The 22,076-nt window shown below is 40.5% G+C and overlaps 1 protein-coding gene across 1 annotated transcript; it reads right to left on the bottom strand.

The window, feature by feature from the left end:
• Window positions 1–6,199: 6,199 nt before the first annotated feature.
• On the bottom strand, window positions 6,200–21,720 carry lpxn (leupaxin). Its single transcript, XM_036579542.1, has 9 exons — window positions 21,611–21,720; window positions 17,851–17,969; window positions 16,920–16,972; window positions 14,947–15,046; window positions 13,515–13,784; window positions 11,381–11,554; window positions 10,352–10,433; window positions 8,593–8,741; window positions 6,200–7,676 (listed from the first exon to the last, which is right to left on the bottom strand). The coding sequence occupies exons 1-9, from the start codon at window positions 21,621–21,623 to the stop codon at window positions 7,410–7,412; spliced, it is 1,227 nt and encodes a 408-aa protein (XP_036435435.1). The 5' UTR covers window positions 21,624–21,720; the 3' UTR covers window positions 6,200–7,409.
• Window positions 21,721–22,076: the final 356 nt, after the last annotated feature.

Here is a 22,076-nt window from a genome sequence, read left to right as displayed (position 1 = left end):
TACATGCACTATACTACACTACAACTGCACTACGCTACCCTATAAATGCACAATACTGCACTATAAATCCACTTTACTACACTATAAATCCACTATACTACATTATAAATGCACAGTACTGCACTATACATCCAATATACTTCACTATAAATGCATAATACTGCACTATAAATCCACTATATTACACTATAAATGCAGTTTACTACACTATAAATCCACCATACTATAAACACACTGTAATGCGCTGTAAATACAATATACTACACTAAAAATGCACTGTACTGTAATATAAATGCACTCTGCTACACTATAAATGCACTATACTACGAATGTACTAATCCACTGTAGCTTGTATCCATCACGGGCTGCAGCCTGAAAAACACCAGCAGCTTTGCACACAGCAAATAAAAAATAGCCTTTGAGGACTTTGCAGCCGAGTTAGTCTCTTATAGAGAGTTTTAGAAAGATTTATGATTAGATAAGTGTAACTCAGGATCTTCCACTCTTGCTTTGGAGCGGGAAAAGCTCCGACTGTAAGTGTTCACAGGTCATCAGTTTTGTGAGGGGTTAATATTTTTTGCAGAGTGTTTCCTCCATGAGGTCAGCTACAAAAACACATTACACACACAGTCATCTGCAAAAGCTCCGGGCTCAGCTGAAGCACAGCCGCACTGAATCTATAGAAATGCTTTTTTATATAAAAGGGAACTGCTTACCCTGGCGCTCACCAGGAGAACCTGGCTTCACTGCTCTCACATACTCACCCAGCTCATGTTTGTTTTGGACGTGTCTCTGTTATCAGTGTCTCCAATCAATCACCAGCAATGTTTGATTTGAGTTTTAGTTTTCATTTGCTTTTCCGATCAGTGAACCGGCCGTTTTGGCTTTAAAAGGTTTTGGCTGTGAAACTTTTTTGCAAGGAACTGTTGCACTGCCTCTGTTTACTGTGCATCAAGCGCTTCATAAAGGCATCAACATTCAACGTACGGTACAAAAGTTTTAGGTCATCTGTGAAAGGCTGTAGTAAGAATTTATTTGTTCAAAAAAGCATTTAACGTTAAAATAAATACAACTTAAGAAATAAAACATTGTGAATTGAGTAAAACTTCACAAGTCTTAAGTTTGAGTTGCGTCACGAGTCAGTAAAGGGTGAATCTATGTCAAGCCGTTTGTCAGTTGAGTCCGAATCAAGCTGCACATTAGTTAGGCGTGAGTCCAAGTCATGTCACGAGGCAGAGTGGTAAGTCAGTTAAGGATTATTCTAAGTCAAGTAGCAAGTCAGTTAAGCACAATTCCAAGTCACATCACAACTCAGTTAAGTGCAAGTTTGAGTCGAGTCAAGAGTCAGTTAAGTGTTAGTCCAAGTCAAGTTGCAAGTCAATTAAGTGCGAGTCTGAGTCGAGTGCTAAGTCAGTTGAGCATGAGTCCAAGTCGAGCTGTGAGTCAATTGAGTCTAAGTAAAGTTGTGAGTGAGTTCAGTGCAATTCTGAGTCACATCACAAGTCAGTTAAATGCAGGTCCGAGTCGGGTCAAGAGTCAGGTAAGCACAATTCTGAACCAGGTCATGAATCAGTTGAGTGTGAGTCCAAGTCAAGTTGTGAGTCAGTTAAGTGAGAGTCTGAGTCGGGTTGTGAGTCAGTTGAGCTTCAGTCTGAGGCTTGTGGCAAGTCAGATAAGCGTATGTCTGAGTCGTGTTATGAGTCAACCGAGTCTAAGAAAAGTTGTGAGTCGGTTAAACGCAAGTCCAAGTCACATCACAAGTCAGCTAAGTGCAAGTCTGAGTGAAGTCACGGGTCAGTTAAGCATGAGTCTAAATTGAGTCACGAGTCAGTTAAGCGCAAGACGTGTGTCTGTTTATTAGGAGGAATAAAGTTAGCGCACTCGGCTAAAGTGTTTGTGGAAATGGAGACTGAAACTGGAGCAGCGACGCTGATAAACAGCACGAAGGGCTGTAACAACATTTTTAACTTAGTTTATCTCACTTTAATTTTTTGACTTTCTTTAGCTACCTCAGTAACGGCAGCTAACGTTAGCTGTCTGGCTAACTTGATTACGTGTTTACGTTTCATCTGTGCGCGTATAGTCGGTTGCTAGGTAACAGACCCAACGGTTGATTGTCGACTTCATTCGAGAAAGTTAAGATTTCTTAACTTGAGATAAGAAAAGATGCTGTAAGATAAGATTCTTACATTAAGATAGTTTTGCTTCTGTAATATGACTTTGTAAACAATCTTATCTTGACCTGTCAGATTAAGTTAAGACAAAAAGATAGGAAATTTGGTAACACTTTCTATGAATGTCACCTTTGTAAGCATCTATAAATGCATTCATAACATGTTATAATGCATGCATAAGACATTATAAACACAGCTATAAATATTTAGAAAAATGCATTATACGTTATAGCCATGCTTATTATGCATTATGAATTGTTAACATAATGCATTATAAGTACTGATCATAACAAATTATAAGAGCTCATAAGTTGTATTTGTCCGCTCTAAGTAAAGTGAAGCGTACTGTACTAAAGCCTCCTCCAGTGTTCAGAGTGAGGCTTCAAGTTGAAGTATTTACTGAAGTATTTACTGAAACACTAAAACATTCACAGTAAAGCACATTACAGGCTTCAAATGTCAGAGTTTAAACTAGAGCTGCCATCAGTGTTTTACCCAATGTGGGAAAGTCAATGTTCACCACCGTTAGCTTGGTATTTGTCTTTACTTTACGCTCTCCAAGCTGGGACTGACTTCTTTGGCACTGACAGTATAACATGTTATTAACACTACTTATAATGCATTATATTAACAATTCATAATGTATAATAAACATGGCTAGTGTAATTTTTTTATAAATATTTATAACCATGTTTATAATGTCTTATGAATACATTATAACATGTTATAAAATGTGTTTATAGATGCTTACAAAGGTGACATTCATAGAAAGTGTTACCAGAATTTTCTGTAATACGGCCCCAGGTCTCAGATGGCTGTAAGTTTGTAACATTTCTATTGGTTCATTTATCATGAAATCTGAAAATATTGTTCTGGACACACAGCATTTTCAAATCATGTTAAGAAAAGGAGATGCATTTTATTGGCTGTGATGATAGATGTGACTAATAAGTTGATTACAGCAGACGACGGCATGTCACTTTCTCCATAAGCGGGTTCAGTTACATATGAATCCGTGTTTATACAGTATCAGCCCTAGTACATCATTCTGGCAACCCATGTTCTTTCTCCCTGCATCTCTCTGTTCCTTTACGAGGCCCCTGCGTCCACTCACTGCTCTTCTCCAGTGACGGGGTTAATCTACTACTATGTCCAACGCTGCTGTGACTTATGGAACAGTTATTGCTTTTATTGTTTATTAAGCAAGGTTGCCAGATTGGGCATTATTCAGCGCACCATGACCCGTGCCGTGGCCCCAGAGGCTGAGTGGGGTGACGGAGGGGCCGCGGGCCACTTGGGGCCAGAGGGTCAGGTTTCGGCTCGCCTGAGTGGACGTCTTGCTCTTCTAACCCTGTTAGCCTTCACGCTCCAGTGCAGTCCACCAGCCTCCCCTGCCTCAGCCCGCCGGTCATAAACCTTACCCCAACCTGCGGCACCCTGAAACTCAGACAGCCCTCTAACTCCCGCTGCTTTTATAGGGCCGAGACCCCCGTGTTTCCCCCTCTTATACAGGACCAGCCCCCACCGCTCTCTTTCTTTAACTCACTCCCACAGGGTTTGATGGATGTTCTGCTTTTGGACGTTTTATTCACTGCAAAAAATGCTCCTCTACAAACAGGCTAAGCTAAATTGAGCTAAAAGCATAGAAGTTGAAGCTGAAAAATAAAAGCGTGCTGGAATTTTATTTCACCGTGGCCATAAAATGCAATCCTGCCTGTTTTCAATGTTGCTCTTTCTTATTTATTTAACCTTTATTTAACCAGGAATTCCTTTGGAGATTTAAATCTCTTTTTCAAGGGAGACCCAGCCAAGATAGCATCATTTCCAGGAACAGGAGTTATAAATAGAGCATTTTCAAAACAGACAAAAAACAACAGACATGTAATATAAAACACAAAATCCAGCTTAGTAAAGGAAATGCACTGTTATCAAAGCTCTAAACTCACTTAGGCAGACAAAATCATTTAACAATGGGCAGCACTGTCGCCTCACAGCAAGAGGGGCCTGGGTTCAGTTCCCCGGCCGGGTAACCAGAGTCCTTTCTGTGTGGAGTTTGACCTGTTCTCCCCATGTCTGTGTGGGTTTCCTCTGGGTGCTCCAGTTTCCTCCCACAGTCCAAAGACGTGCTGTCAGGCCAATTGGACATGCTAAATTGCCCCTAGGTGTGATTGAGTGTGTGGCGACCTGTCCAGGGTGTATCCCGCCTTCCACTCGATGACTTCTGGGACAGGCTCCAACTCCCCCCATGACCCAGAAGGATAAGCGGTTTAGATGATGTGTGTGTATGTGTGTTTGTGTATTTGGCGTGGTCCTTTGTAGCTGATTAATAAACTCTTAACAAACTATCAGTACCACATCAACAACATATCAGTGAAGTATCAGTAGTGAAGCATTTGAATACATTGATGTAAATATCTTGTAGATGTTCTGTTGATACATTACTGACATTTAGTAGTTACTGCCATTACACAAAAACTTCACCTTACCAACCTTACCCAACGCCTAATCCTCACCCTGGCACTAATCCTAAACCTAACCTTAACCTCAATCCAAAACCTAATCCTAACCCTGGCCCTAATCCTAACCCTAGAATCAGGACTGAACTGGATGTTTCATAGGTGATCAGTCACCATTGGCGACATTCATGGGGGTTTGGACCTGGATTTTTCTGTAAAGCTGCTTAGTGACAACACCTGTTGTAAAAAGCTCTACATAAACAAACTTTGACTTGACTTGACTTGATCAAAAAATGCTAGTTGTAAATGTCCAAGTCCACCTGATAGTTAGGAGCCCCACTATCACATGATGTTGCCAAGCTAAGAGGGCGAAGGCCAGCACAACATGTGAAGCTCTTTTCAAACTGCTGCTAATGCAACATGATTGGGCAGCTCAACACGCTTGGAGGAGAACACTAACTGTTACCTCTGTTACATAAGCTATTACAGGCCCACCTTGAACCATCCTACCCACCCAGAGAGAGTGAGGACAATCTTGCTGTCTTAGACCCCCAGCTACGGGCTGTGGCATCATCGGCGATCAAACTCGCAATCGAAAACAAAACTAAAAATAATTCTAATCTGTAAAATCCCAAGTAATGAAAATGTGTAGAAAAGATGACATTTTTAGTGCCTACGATCAACATGTTTTCACTCATAAAGATGTTCAGTAGTGATGTCGTGATGTAGTACCTGCTAATTCATTCAGAACAAGTGGTTTCTGCCAGCAGGCCCTGCAGTGGGATTAGTGGAGACTTTTGTAGAGAGAGTTAAATCCAGGATCACACACAGAGCAGTGTTACACAGAAAGCTCTTTCAGGAAGGCCTGTATTAGAGCCGGCTTAGCAGCTACATGAGCAGGAGGGTGGATTCAGCCTGACGGAGACAACAGAGACAGAGAGAGAGAGAGAGAGAGAGAGAGAGAGAGAGAGACAGTGAGAGCTTGAGAGAGAAAGAGAAAGAGAAAGAGAGAGAGAGAGAGAGAGAGAGAGAGAGAGACTGACACCTATGTAATTTGCACAGTCCCTAATACTAATAGTATTGCCAGTGGGCTCATTCTCACTTAAGTCCGTGCTTAGTGGGGGGCTTGTAAGAGTGCGGTGGATGTGGCCTCTTGCTGCAGGCAAGTTATTTTTAATTTATTTTTAATTTATTCATATATATATATTATATATATATATATATATATATATATATATATATATATATAAACTCCAGCAGCACTGCTGTGATCCGCCACCCAAATAGTACCTGCAATGTAAGGGTCCATGGGGGTCCTGACCACTGAAGAACAGGGTAAAAGGGGGCTGACAAAGTATGCAGAGAAACAGATGGACTACAGTCTGTAACTGTAGAGCTACAAAGTGCACCTATATAGTAAGTGGAGCTGATAAAATAGACAACGAGCGTAGAAACAAGGAGTTGCATTTACTCAGTGAAAATGTACTGTAGTGACATTTAATCCATCCCAGAAGGCACAAAATGGCCCTAAAAATCAAGGATGATCTCACATTCACACTGGTGTTCAAAGATGTTTATTCAGTTAATTGTGGGTTACATGGTTCATATTCATTTTGCTGTGTACCACGATTATGCTGCCATGCTATGCATATGAAAGAATGTTTCATCATCTTGGAGCATTCCTCATAAGATTCAGTACTAATGTATACTGTAGCATTAGTTACATCCTCTTACTTGCTGTATGGTGCAATAAGTGTAATGTAGCACACTATCAGTGTTCAATATGACACTATAAATGCACTATAGTACAGTATAAATGCTCTATATGACACTATAAAAGTTCTATATATCACACTAAATGCACTATAGGACACTACACATTCTCTACAACACACTACAAATAAGCTGTAGTACACTGTAAACGCTTTATAACACATTATAAATGTGCTATACACTACAAATGCTCTATAAAACACTACCAATGCGCCATAGTCTGCTATGAACTGTACTACACTATAAAGGCCTTAGAACACACTTGGAATGCTCTGCCACATACTAGAATGCTATGAAGCGCTACAAATGGGCTGTAGTGCACTATAAATGCTGTGCAAAGCACTACAAATGTGATATAGTACACTATGTATGCTGTATAATGCACTAGAAGTATGCTAAATGTGCTGTTAAGCACTATGAATAGGCTGTAATTCACTATAAATGCTTTACAATAATTTTTATTAACTGCACTCATTTTTCCTCTGCTCATCATCAGCAGACAAACCACTGAAACTGAGATGAGGCTGTTTTTGCTTCAAACTCGAACACTTGAGTGAGCTGTAAACCCTCTACTCATCATCATCATTATTGTAATAGCTTTTAGCGGAAGCAGCGTTACCCTGCAACAAGCACTTTCAGCAGAATCTTTGGGGATTTTGCCTTAAATCACCTCTCCGCCATGAAAGTATTAAAAAACCCAACATAATATCTAAAAACAATTGTAAAATAACATCTCAGACATAATGCAACATATTCATAACCATTTCATGTAATAACTTTCTGTGAGGCATCAAACTCTTTGGATGTCTGGTTCCTATCACCACCAATGTTCTCTAGAACGAAGCATTTTCACATCAAACCACTCTGAATGACTTTGTTTACATTGTAACGATTTAATTATGCTGAAATGTTTAAAAGTCAGTGTAATTGCCCTTTAACCAGGTGTGCTGGAGTGGGGAGTGTAAAGGAGGTGCAGTATTTGGGGTTTTGGGACGGGGCTGCTGGTCTACATGAAGAGTTTGCTGTGGCAGGGGCCACAGTAAGGTTTCCCAGCCTGCTCCTTAAACACCCCCTGACTGAGCTGCCGCAGACAGAACGCACACACAAAGTGTTCGGGGTGGAACTTTCGGTCGAGAGCGGCAATGCAGCGGCCGGAGATCGGCGCTCCGCACGTCCCGCACAGAGTCCCCTGCCTGGAGTGATAGTGCAGAGAACACAGAGGACGACCGTCCATCTCCAGAAAACAGCCATCAGTGAAGGGCTTCAGACAGTCCTGAGAGAGAGAGAGAGAGAGAGGAGAGAGAGAGAGAGAGAGAGAGAAAGAGAAAGATATAAAGGAAGATTGAGATGGAGAGAACAGAGAGAGACAGAGGAAGAGAGAGAGAGGGAGAGAGAGATGGCGAGAACAGAGAGGGAGATTAAGAGAACAGAGAGAGAGAAAGAGAGAAGGAGATGGAGAGAACAAAGAGAGAGGGAGGGAGAGAGAGACAGAAAGAACAGAGAGAGAGAGGAAAAAAGAGAGACAGAGAGAGAGATGAAGAGAACAGAGAGAGGGAATGAGAGAGAGAGAAAAAGTGAGAGGAAAAAAGAGACAGATGGAGGAGGTAATGAGAGAGTGGGAGATAGATGGAGAGAATGGAGTGAGGGAGAGATGGAGAGAAAGGGAATGAGAGAGAGAAAAAGATAGATAGATAGATAGATAGATAGATAGATAGATAGATAGATAGATAGATAGAATGTGAGAGAGAGATAGATGGAATGAGAGAGAGAGATAGAGGGAATGAGAGAGAGAGATAGATCAGGAGAGAGAGGGATTGAGAGAGAGAGTAATTAGGTTAATTCACTGAGAACTTTGACCTGTAAGGTTCTCTAGTTCAGGTTCTTGGTGTGAGTGTGTGTGTGTGTGTGTGTGTGTGTGTATTAGTGTGTGTGTGTGTGTGTGTGTGTGTGTATTAGTGTGTGTGTGTGTGTATTAGTGTGTGTGTGTGTGTGTGTGTGTGTGTGTGTGTGTGTATTAGTGTGTGTGTGTGTGTGTGTGTGTGTGTGTGTGTGTGTGTGTGTGTGTATTAGTGTGTGTGTGTGTGTGTGTGTGTGTGTGTGTGTGTGTGTGTGTGTCTGTATTAGTGTGTGTGTGTGTGTGTGTGTGTGTGTGTGTGTGTGTGGTGCAGTGCAGTGCTGTAAAAGCTCACAGCGCAGACGAAGCAGTCGGGGTGCCAGGTGCCGTTCGCGGCTGAAAGGTAATTCTCTCTGACCGGCTCTCCACAGCCCGAACACTTGGGGGCGAACAGGCGGTAGAAGTCCAGCGGGCAGTACGGCTTCCCCTCGCGCTCCAAGAACCCTGACCACACAAAACCACACACATCACTACTGAACACCATTCACTAACAGCTGAATACACAAATATACACATTAAAACCATCATATAAGAGTTTTAATGTCTGTTACAATGGGATTTGGCTTGTATGGAGCCCTGCTGGTCACATCCTGTATAAATAAAAATAACGCGTGGCCATGACTTAGCAAGGCGTGGGAATGAGATAATTAAGCCTTGAACACAGCTTAGTAAGGCATGATCTTGTTCCCATGCCTAACTAAGTCATGGCCACGACTGAATTATCTCGTTCCCACACCTAACTAAGTCGTGGCCACGCGTTATTTTTATTTATATGGGATGTGACCAGCAGGGCTCGGTGGGCTTGTGCTCATCTTTGTTCTGTTTTGTGTTGTGGTGCTGTGTAGGGAGTGTGTTGTGTTGTATAGTTTCACACAGTGTTAGTGACATATTCTGTCATGTTACACTGCCTGGTGTTGTATTGTGTTACACTGGGTATTGCACTCCATTGTGTTACATCATATTGTTTTGTACCACATGGTGTTGTGTTGTATTATGATACACTGAGTTGTGTTACAATATTTTGTGTTACGCTGTGTTGTATTGTGTTGTACTGCTACACCATGTTGTATTGTATTGTTTTGCACTGCATGATGTTGTATTGTGTTTTACTGCGATACACTGTGTTGCATTATTTTTGTGTTATATAGTGTTGTGTTACACTGTATTGTGACATATTCTGTCATGTTACACTGCCTGTTGTTGTTTTGTATTACACTGTGTTGTATTGCACTCCTTTGTGTTACACTGTATTGTTTCACACTGCATGGTGTTGTATTGCTTTCTACTGCGATTCACTGTATTGTGTTGTGTTGTGTTACATTATTTTGTGTTACACTGTGCTGTGTTGTGTTGTACTGCTACACCATGTTGTATTGTATTGTTTTGCACTGCATGGTGTTGTATTATGTTTTACTGCAATACAATGTGTTGCGTTGTGTTACATTATTTTGTGTTACACTACGTTGTGTTGTGTAATATAGGGTTGTGTTACACTGTATTGTGACATATTCTGTCATGTTACACTGCCTGTTGTTGTTTTGTCGTTGTTACATCGTATTGTTTTGTACCACATGGTGTTGTGTTGTATCATGATACACTGTGTTGTGTTACAATATTTTGTGTTACGCTGTGTTGTATTGTGTTGTACTGCTACACCATGTTGTATTGTATTGTTTGCACTGCATGATGTTGTATTGTGTTTTACTGCGATACACTGTGTTGCATTATTTTTGTGTTATATAGTGTTGTGTTACACTGTATTGTGACATATTCTGTCATGTTACACTGCCTGTTGTTGTTTTGTATTACACTGTGTTGTATTGCACTCCATTGTGTAACACTGTATTGTTTCACACTGCATGGTGTTGTATTGCTTTCTACTGCGATTCACTGTATTGTGTTGTGTTGTGTTGGGTTACATTATTTTGTGTTACACTGTGCTGTGTTTGCTTAAATTATGTTACTATGTGATGTGATGTTTTGTGCTGTGTTGTTTTCTACTGAGTTGTGTTCTGTTATTTAGTGCTGTGTTGTGTTTCGGTTCTCATCCTTACCTTCGGTTCCGAAGCGTTCTCCGCAGTGCGTACAGAAGAAGTGCTCTGGATGCCATGTGGTGTCCATCGCGGTCAAGATATTCTACACAGAAAACATCCAAACATGAGAGTGAAGCACATCACACTGTAACACGGTCAGTGCTTGTATGTTTTACATTGTGTTGTGTTGTGTTTTACATCGTGTTGTTATGTTTTACACCCTGTTGTATTATGTGCTGTTTTGTAATACACTGTGTTATGTTGTGTGGTGTTGTGTTGCACTGTATTGTGTTGTGTAACACTGTGTGTTACACTGTTGTGTTCTGTTGGTTTGTGTTGTAATGTATTGTGTTACATGGTGTTGCACTGCTCTGTGATTCGCTGAGTTGTGTTTTATTGTGTTGTTCTGTGACACACTGTGGTGTGTTGTGTTGTGCTGCATTACGTTATTTTGTGTTGTATATTTCTGTAGTGTGTTGTGTTGTATTATGTTGCAGTGTGATACTCTATGTTGTGATGCGTTACATTATTCTGTGGTATGTTGTGTTGTGCTGTATTGCACTGTGATACTCTGTGTTGTGATGTGTTACATTATTTTGTATTACAGTGTGCTGTGCTGCATTGTATTGTGTACATTGCACTGTATGGTATTGTGCTGTTCTGCGATGAGTTGTGTTCTTACATTATTTGTGTTACATTGTGTTGTGTTGTTTTTGTCTGCAGTGTGTTGCAGTGTGATATTCTATTTTGTGTTACATTATTCTGTGTTACATTGTCTTGTGCTGTATTGGACTGTGATACCCTGAGTTGCATTGTGTTACATTGTATTGTGTTACCCTGTGTTGTGTCATACTGTGATGCACTATTTTGTATTATGCTTTCTGTGAAGAGATGTGTTGTTACATTATTTTGTGTTTCACTGTTAAGTGGTGTTGTTCTGTATTGTATTGTACTACACTGTGGCGTATTGTGCTGTTGTGTTCTTTTGTGTTACGTTCTGTTACCGAATGCTGTGGAATGCTTACAGTGCTAGAGTGCAGTATGCGTTACCTGTAGAATTGGGCCCTTGCAGTACGCGCAGCGCGGTGCGAACAGGTTCTGATAATCAGTCTCGCAGTACGGCTTCCCGTCTCTCTCAAAGAAACCCCGCGTACCCAGCTCCTCTTTACAGACCATACACACAAAGTGCTCCGGGTGCCACACCTGACCCAGAGCTGTGATCATCTACAGGGCAGAGGAACAGGGAAAAAGCAGTGGTCAGTAACCCAGACTCCCACTGGAATTAGTGAAATGTACATTTCCTGTATTTGTAACGGCAGTGGACAAAGTGACGGGACTTGAGATGCACTATATTGACAAAATTTCTCATTTAATTATTGAGTCTGGGTGTTTTAGCCACACTCATTGTAATCAGGAGTATAAAATCAAGCACATAGCCATGCAGTCTCCATGGACAAACATTAAAATGCCATGAAAATGAGCTTGGCAACTTTAAATGTAGCACTCCCATAGGATACCACCTTTGCTACAAGTCAGTTTGTGAAATTTCTGTCCTGCTAGATCTGCCCTAGTCAACCGTAAGTGCTACTGTTGTGAGAAGAAAGCATCTAGGAACAACAACAGATCAGCCACAGAGCGGTAGACCAAGCAAACTCAGAGTGGGGCTACCAAGTGTCCACTTATCCTCTGTTGTATATCTCACTACAGAGTTCCAAACTGCCTCTGGAAGCAGCATCAGCACAACTGTGCATCAGGAGCTTCAATAGCTGAGCAGCCACAAGCCTAAGATCACCATGTGCAATGCCAAGTGTCAGCTGGAGTGGTGTAAAGCCACCACTGGACTCTGGAGCAGTGAAAACGTGTCTCTGGAGTGATGGATCGTGCTTCACTATCTGGCAGTCTGATGGATGAATCTTAGTTTGACAGATGCCAGGAGAACACCAGGAATGCATAGTGCTGCAGTTTGGCTGAGGAGGGATAATGGGCTGGGGCTGTTTTTCAGGGTTTGGGCCCCTTAGTTCCAGTGAGAGGTAATTAATGCTACAGCATACAAAGACATTTTAGACAATGATGTGCTTCCAACTTTGTGGCAGCAGTTTGGGGAAGATCCTTTTCTGTTCCAGCATGACTGAGCCCCTGTGCACAAAGCGAGGCCTATAAAGACATGGTGTGACCAGTTTGGTGTGGAGGAACTCCAGTGGCCCTGAGCCCTGACCTCAACCCCCTGAACTTTTGGGATGAATTGGAATGTCGACTGTGAGCCACATCTTATCGTCCAACGTCAGTGCCTGACCTTACAAATGCTTTTTAGACAGAATGGGCACAAATTCCCACAGACACTCCAAACTCTCATGGAGAGCCTTTCCAGAAGAGAGGAGGCTGTTATGGTCGCAAAAAGGGGCAAACTTCATATTAACGGCTATGGTACTGGAATGGGGGGGGTCAACAAGTGTCCACATACTTTTGGCAAAACAGTGTATAATTTGATATGTTTAAACATACATCCACTTTACTCTGTAAGCCAGCAAAACTAAGGGAATAACTAAAAAAGTCTTGGGAATCTTAGGGATAAAGCCAAAGGCTAAACATTTCTAACTTTGTTGTGATGTCAGCACTGGTCAGCGTGTACATGAAGATAAAGTGTTGAAGATAAACAGACTCATAGGATTAGCACAGAGCTGCTTTATGCTAACAAATCAGCTATGTGCTACAGTAACAAACAACACTCGGAAAAAAAGTGTCACCAAACTTTGGACTTGCAGTGTGTGTATCAGATATAGAGGTGTATGCAAAAGTCTGTGCACCCCTGGTCAAATGGCGTTTTGTTGATTTTTTAAGTGAAGTTAATACGTCCTCTACAGAGAACACACTGAATTTTGCTGAATTTATGTTGGAAAATAAATTAATAAATAAATAAATAAATAAATAAATGTGGCATGTGCAAAAGTTATGGCACATTTTATATTTTATGTATTATTTTTTCCAATATGTTAAACTCAAATAAATACCAACGATGCATTAGAGTGTTATATCTACGTTCTCTGTAGAGGATATGTTAACTTATTTACACTTATTTTCAAATCAACACTGCAAGTCATCTAACCTGGCGTGTTTTCTGCATCTTTTGCGTACGACTGTATGAGTGGGTGTGGCCACTGCCACAGAGGTCAGTCTCAAACATTACCTTTCCAGCAATGCATTTGCCACAGGAGGCGCAGTGACCCTTGGCTGCCGTGCGCACGCCCATCTTCTCCATGTCTGAGCTGAGTGAACCCAGCAGGTCATCGATGGCATCGACGTTCTTCGACATCTGCCTCTGCACTGTTTTATCATTCTGGACACTGTTGGTGGCGTTACTGCCCTCTCGTTTGTCTCCTTCAGCCCCGTCTTTCTTTTCCTTTTCTGACTTTTCAGCCAGTGGTGGAGGTTTAGATAGAGGCACCTCGTCTGGAACCTGAGAGGAGAGAAGGAAAATGTTTCGAAACGTAAATATTACAGTACTTTAAAATGGCATTCATGCAAATGCTTAAGTTAGTCAAAGTTAATCAAAAGAGACGATTTGCCAAGTTAATTTTCACATAGATAAAGGACTTTGTTCTGGCCAGTACTCACACAGTGACTGAAGCTATAAGAAAATGTAGAAAATTTAATAATAAATAACTATAATATAAACATATAGATCTAAAACACTAAATAAAGAGCTTTATACAACATATGAACATTAAATAGGTAAAGTAACTGTGAATACAACTAGTTATGTGCACAACAATGGGTGCATTTGCCCACTGTGATGATTCTCACTGTGATGATTCCCAAGGGTCCATGATGTACAGTCCTGTGAAAAAGTTTGGGCGCCCTGGTCAAAAGCAACTTTATGACAAAAGCACACATCCGTCACACTTCTGCACATTTTAATGCACAATTACTGTTTATTTGCTGGGTTTAACATACTGGAGAAAAAATAAATAAATAAATAAAACGTGCCCTGTGCAGAAGTTATGGCACGTTTTATGTTTTAGGTGTTTTTTTTAATATGCTAAACAGATGAATAGAAATTGTGCACTACAACTTTGAGAAATATACTTATATTTAAGTTTATAGAGGGTGTTTTTTGGGTGTTTTTTGGCTATTGCTGCAAAATCAATAAAACAGGATCATTTAACAGGGGGTGGTAAATCCTTTCTTTATGACTGTTTATTCACGAGGCCTGCAATTTTATTCATTTTTAAATGGTGGAGATCATTTGTGCCAGTGGGAAACAGTTATGTTTAAAATCCAAACATTGCTACAGTTTTTGGGCAGTTGGATTGTAGGCCTAAAATAATTCTGTTAAGTCCTATTGATTAACACTGGAACGGGTCCCTAGACGGAAAACCCCTCATTTAGTGCAATCAGTGGATAAAGACTGTTTAAAATGCTCATACAGACATGAGTGATTACACACAGTGCTTGAGAGACAAAGCAGCTCCCATGTTTTGTTATTATAGTTCTAATTGTTCCGTATCACAGTCCAGAACACTAGTGAGCCTATGCTGCTCTCTTGTGCTCCCCTAGTGTAAGTGCAGTGATAAAGAGCAGGCTGCAGATCCAGTTCACTTAAGGATTGTGTTACTCACCTCTAGCCCCAGCCCCAGCAGCTCGTTCATGATGGAGTCCAGCTCTCGACTGGCCGTTCCTGGACTCATCACTTCAGCCTCCACTGGAGCAGGCAACTCACTGAAAACAAGGAATGTATACTGATCAACTAGAACAGTAAAACTCCTTGTGGATAGTGGTGTGATAGTGTGTGTCTGAGTGGATAATACACAGCAGTGCTGCTGGAGCTTTTAAACATCTGTTGCTACTGGACTGAGAGCCAAAAACATCCAGCCAACAGCATCCTGTGGGCAGTGTCCTGTGACCACTGATGAAGGACTAGAGGATGACCAACACAAACTGTGCAGCAGCAGATGAGCTATCGTCTCTGACTTTACATCTACAAGGTGGACTGACAAGGTAGGAGTGTCTAATAGAGTGGACAGTGAGTGGACACAGTGTTTAAAAACTCACCCCCCACCACATTAGTGTTAATGCAGCGCTGAGAAGGACCCACCACCCAAATAATACCTGCTCTGTGAGGGTCCTGTGGGGGTCCTGACCATTGAAGAACAGCGTAACAAAGTATGCAGAGAAACAGATGGACCACAGTCTGTAACTGTAGAACTACAAAGTGCTCCTATATGGTCAGTGGTGCTGATAAAATGGACAACGAGCGTAGAAACAAGGAGGTGGTTTTAATGTTATAGCTGATCAGTGTAGTTTTTAAAGCTGTGTGTATAGAATGTTCATTTAAATATTAAAGACAAAATATAAATTTTTATTCTATATTTGGAAACAACGAGAAGTCATTAAATGATCGATAATACTTTATTTATCTATTAAATATATATCGCTGCTGTTGAAAAAAAAACTTGTATCTCCAAAATGGTAACTTTACAGGAGAACCAAAAAACATACCTTACTTTTAATGTACGTCAATGGAACCAGACTTTTTTTGGGCCGTTTCTTTTGGTCCATTCATCATGAAATTTACACACAATGTAAAGAGCAACAGGCTTTTTCAAAATATGTCAAAAACTGAAAAACAACAAAAATGGAGATACGACAGCAGCAGCATTCAATTATAATGATATTAAACAGGTTTCTTAGTCGTTTTAGAATCATCTAACAAATCATTTTTTCATCGCTCTGGAGGCACCTAACATTTCTTACAGCTTCGTACAAATGACTGCATTAGAATTATTACAAATTGGTTTATATTACTGAAAACCATTGATGCCAAAGGTTCTACAGTGAGACATTCAGTGTAATTATGGATGTTGATTTTATGTAAATAGAGACTGATGCGTAGACTAGATCTGTCTATGGAAACTGCAGGTATAAACATTATCATCATCATCATCACGTTTAATTAGGTTGATTTGACAAAGCTCACTTACTGTTCCTAATTTTATTATTCAACTGTTTTTTTACAGCTCAAAGTGTTTAAGCTAGAACCACAAAACTATTCAGGATTGTAGAGCCTATATGGGAATAGTATGCTTGTGCTTTTTGGACCACATGTATGGTTTTTGTACAGCATTCGTTCCAAAACAATTTTTTTCACCTCAGATTAATGGCAGAATGTTATTAAAAAAAATTAAAAATTAAAATTAAAAAAACTGCCACAAACATATACACACATTATAGCAACCACCTGGGATACCAACGGCCTAGCAACACATTAGCAACCACCTGAAATTCCTATATAAACTCCAAATGCTTTAATTTTGAATTGCTATTAGCTGGTTTTTGTCAAGCCAACTGAAAGTTCGTTCACAGACGTTCCCTTTCTAGTTTATACAGCACCTGTATCACTAGTTTATATAGCAGTAAATGTACACAGATATCACAAAAAAGAAACAAGGCTTGTTAAATTGCACAAGACACAATAATAAATAAATAAATAAAACCCAGCTACTACACAAAACAACCACACAGTTACACACATTGAAGCAGAACTATATCAGACATTAGCCTGGTGGGATGAAGATGAGAGGTGCAGTCTTACCTGTACACATTTTTGGCTCCGCCCTGTCCTGAGCCGACACCAGAGGACTGACTCTGTGACCACAGAGAATGAGAGAGTCACAGTGTTATGATTAAACGTGGACTTACTGTGCACTTTATTAGAAACGTCTACCTTATACTTCCACTTGCTTGCTTACTTCTTTTAGACTCACTTCTCAGCAATGCATGAGTTTTGCCAGTCTATTTTGCAGTTTTATGGTGTAAATAACGTGAGTTAGCTACGTGCACTTGCGCTGTATGTGGACGCTGCTGCTGTATCAAAATGTTTTAGCATAATTATGAATAACTCACTGTGATAAACAGCCAGTTGACCTCTTACTTGCAGTGTGGCCCTTACTTGATTCATGTTATTCAAATAGGCAAGTGATTTTTATGTTTGAGCTTAAAATGCCGGTTTAGCACTAGTGTGTTTCATGTGTTTATGTGGCTCACAGTTCTAGGTTTTAAAAAGTCAGCCATACAAATTCATGATCAGAGTGTCCTTAGTGATTATATTGTAGCGTCAGCTCACAGAAAACATTACTACATTTTTTTTTTTTTTTTTCAAACAGGCCTTTCAACAGGCAGCAAGAATTGCCCAGCCTATCACTAACCCCAACACAACACACAGGGAGGGTGTAATGCTGGAGGACACAACATTCGAGGAGGGTAGACATTTCCAACTACTAGTTAACTGCAAAGCCCACCCTCCTCGGACACAGTTTACACCAAGCAACACAGCTACACTGATAACATCAGCATTAGCAGCAACATCAACAATAGCAGTCCGTCTCTAAACCAGAAATGTGGTGCACCCCGACAGCCACCTAGCATGGGTACACCCCTCAGCTCCCCACAGCAGTGCGGCCCGTGGAGGATACCACAGTATAATGTAACTCATCCAGTGCAATTACATATATTTTCTGTATTACCTGTGCTGGCACATTTATTGTGGCCTTTTTGTCCGAGGTGCTGAGGGTGAGCGTCTGAGGAGGGGTTGGTGCAGGAGAGCTTTTTGTGGAAGTCAGAGCCAACTCCTCCAAGAGCATATCTGCAACAGACAGTTATTTATAAATAACATGCAGCCAAAGAGGAGGGAAATAACCTCACAGCCTACGCGTAAAGATGTAAAGCTTAGATATCGTCGCTGTTTAAAGAAAAACAAGTATCTTCAAAATATTAACTTTACTGGAGAGAAACAATCTTTATTCACTTTCAATGTAGGTTAATGTGAAGTGGTTGAGGTGTTTTCAGGGATGATCAAACTGAACAGGTTCCTCAGATGTGGACGTGTTCATGGGTGATAAGGTTTGTATCTGTGTTTTAGTGGACTCATGCACGTGCTAAGATGTTATACATAAGCTCCTCAGACAAAAGATTAGTCACCTTGCGTGTAACTTCAGGCTCCTGCAGATTTCAGTGCACAAGGATCATCAGGCTATAAATACCTGCGGGTGTGCGACGGGATTCATAGATTGAGAAAAGGTGGTACAGTGCAGTGAATGTCTCGTTCGATGTGGGGAAAATGGGTCACAAAGCAGATGTTAATAATTGGCAAAAAGGAGTGATTGCATTTGGGCGTCTCAAAGGCCATAGCGTGAAGGAAGTAGCTGAATTTGCAGGTGTGTCGAAACGTATGGTCATACGGGTCGACCAGCAGTGGCAAAAATCCCAGTCTACAGGAAATTCTCGTCATAATTGTGGCCGAAAGAGGAAACTAATGGACAGCGACCGCCGGCGTGATTCACAGCTTGTGAATAAAAATCGCTTCGCTTCCAGGCAAGAACTCCTTCTAGAAGTCAACGCAGGTTCTCCACAACCAATTTCTGAAAGAACGTTCCGCAGGGAACTGCGTACCATGACCATGTGGAGCAGAGTGACACACAAGAGGCCTCTGCTCACTTCTGCTCACAAAGTTGCCCAGTTACAGTGGGCGAAGAGACACAACAGCTGGACTGTTCATGACTGGAAACGTGTTATCTGGTCAGATGAATCTGGTTTCTGCCTGTATTTGAATGATGCTCAGCGTTGTGTTCATCGTAGACCTCAGCAAGCCTTCAATGAGGACTGCGTTAAAGGTGTGGATCAAGCTGGAGGGGCTCTGTGATGTTCTGGGGGTGTTTAAATTACACAGAAATGGGTTCTTTGGTTGAGGTGACAGTAGATTTGAGCCACAGTGCCGACATTGAGCTGCTGGACAACCAGGTTTTGCCTTTTGCTCATCATCTTACTGAGGAACATAACATTCCCATCCCTGTAGTCCAAGATGACAATTCACATGTTCACAGGGCTGCAAATGTGACTGATTGGCATGATGAACATTCAGGAGCATTCACACATCTGGACAAATCCCCAGATTTGAATCCTCTTGAAATTCTGTGGGACTATCTGGAACAGCGAGTAAGACGCCAGGGAAGGATCCATGAAATCTGACCGAACTGTTCAATTCTTTTATGAAAGAGTGGCTGAACATTGCTGTCGCCTACATCCAGAAACTTGTCCAGTCCAGGTCAAATCTAATCGCAGCTGTTATCCGTGCTCGTGGAGGTATTACATGCTATTAGGTACATTTCAATCACAGGTGAGTTATTTTTTATTTGTGAACAGTAATAGAAAACCACAGTGCCAGTCATTTTTTTACAGTCAAACTTGCAAGACTTTGTTATTAGGATATGAAGAATTGATTGCGTTAACAAGACAGACATCAATGAGCCACTATTTTTTCAAAGTATTCCTCACAGCTTTGCATAGATTGTCATGTTTGTCTAGCAACATATTCATCTAGTTCATATTTTTCAGTGTAGTTCAATGTTGATATCATGATATTGTGTCATACTTGTCTGCTGAAGTGCAGTTACAGTAACTGAGGGCATGTGGCTCTGCTGTGGGTTTGTATATTCAGAACTTCATGAGGAAGTGATTCTGGTTTTTGCTTTGCTACCATCGCGACGGATGTGAAACAGAGAAACACACTGCTGACAAAAAGAGGGGGTTGCTAGGAATTTGGACTTTGATTACTCACTTTCTCATGATTAAAACACAGCAGGAAATGAGACGCCATTCTCTGAACCCAGCACTCCGTGCTTCTACTGATCTGACACTAAATTGAGCTCGCGGACTCCGATATCCCCTCTCCCTGGGCACACATAGTGGACTTCCAGCCTAAAACTGATGTTGAATCACACCACCTACATGATGTCTAAGAACATTCACAGTGATAGAGGAACCTTCGGTACAGATGTTATTGCTATTCTCAAGACAGCACTGTCTATGTGTTTAGAAATGTTGTTGAAATGAAAACAATCAAATATATCAAATGGAAAAAGTCTAAAAAATGGAGAGGATGGGATGGTTGTTGAACAGAACCATCATAGAAATGTTTAATGCTTTTATTTTCTTTCATTTTCATAGAAACTGTGTTTCAATGCTCAACTTTTCCATTGTTAGTAACAGCTCTTTTCATGCTCTACACTGGGGCTGCCCAAAGTGTGACCTAAAGGCTAAAGCTGGCCCACCCAAGTTACCCAACCCTCTCACCCACTGAGAGAATAAACCTATTTATATACCACATTGTAAAAAAATTGACCGCAAAATTCAAAAGTCAAAATTCTTTTTTAAATGCAAATAAACGGTACATATACTGTATTCTAACACTGTTGTTCACAAAATCAGGCTTTATTTTACAGACATTTGTGTTCATTTTAATGGTTGGTACTGTTATCATTATGGTAACATACTGTCTGATAATAAGAATAACTAGTTGATCTTGTGAAACTGTTGAATTACAGTAAAAGGCTGTGAAATGAAATGCCTGTAATTTTACAGATTTTTACCATCATTAAGAAAACTCAAATTCATTTTGTCTGGCATGCCTGCTGCTGGACTGTTTGCCATTTTTTTCACAGATTACGTGTACAACCTATTAAATTATTATTTTAAAATAAGTATTTTGGTAACAAAACATGGCGTAATGTTATAAAATACACATTTAAAAGCCTAATTTGAAGCGTAGCATCTTTTTTGTAATGTTTTATCTTTTTGGCCCACTAAACAGCACCTTCAACACAAAAAAATGGACATCCAGATGCTAATATAAACAGTTTAGTATCACTTTAGAACAAGACTACCCGTAAAATGGATTATGAATGATTTAAAATGAGTTAGTTAATGGTAAATTTGATCCTACATTCATCTACGCTGTTGAAGCGCAGATCTGTCTGGTTACTGATCCTTATTTCTCTTTTTCATCAGTCAGCATTAAACCTGTCAGCCTCATCAAACATTCATGTTATATCCTGTATATCCTAATATATTAGATATGTTGTATCTGTTATATTTGATGTATATATTCATTTTTATCAGGTATTACAGCTCAGTTTTGCTCTTTTATTATTGTATTGAAACAGTTTATTAATGATTTCTAAGGTGTTTCTGAACTAATTAATAAGCTAATTTGACACCGTTCATGATTCCTTGATAATTGTAGTCATATTTGAGTATAAGTGCTGCCAACAGATCAGATCAGCGCTTTCAAATTTCACTGCTCAGGGTTGAGAGGTGTGACATCGACTGACCCACTCGTCACAACTTTCACACACAAAATCAGTGTGAGCTAAAAAAGCTCCTGCCGCCAAAGCCTATTATCAGCTTCACAACATTTTACATCATAAAGCAAAACACATAATCACTTACCGAGCTCGTCCATGGTGAAGCGTGCAGGATGGTGTAGTACGGCTTGATTTGGTATCTACACTCACCACAGAAACTGTAGTTTCCTTTTCCTGTGTTCTTACACATTTTGCACCACTGCAGCTACATCACTTCCCTGTTTCAGACTTGCCGAATCTTGGAGATGTAAAGTGTTATTATTGTAAAGAGATGAGCTGTAAAGTGAGATAACTTTTAATAATTTAATTTACTTCTCAGTTTTTCAGTATGTTAATTCTGTAGACCTGAATGTTTATGAGTGCATTTTGTTTGTTTAACAGAACTAGGCCTGAATATTTGGGCGATTTTAGGCTAAAGCTGGCCAAATCCCCTGTGTATCTGTAGGGGTTTCATCAGCATCGTATGAAAATAGGTTCATCCGTTCAACCTAACAGTGACTTTTTATGGCGACAAGCAATTATTTTATTCCCCTGAAATGAAACGATGCAAA

Source organism: Colossoma macropomum, unplaced genomic scaffold (genome assembly GCF_904425465.1).
Source record: "Colossoma macropomum unplaced genomic scaffold, Colossoma_macropomum, whole genome shotgun sequence".
NCBI classification, from domain to species: Eukaryota; Metazoa; Chordata; class Actinopteri; order Characiformes; family Serrasalmidae; genus Colossoma; species Colossoma macropomum.
This window is presented reverse-complemented; position numbering and strand designations above follow the sequence as displayed.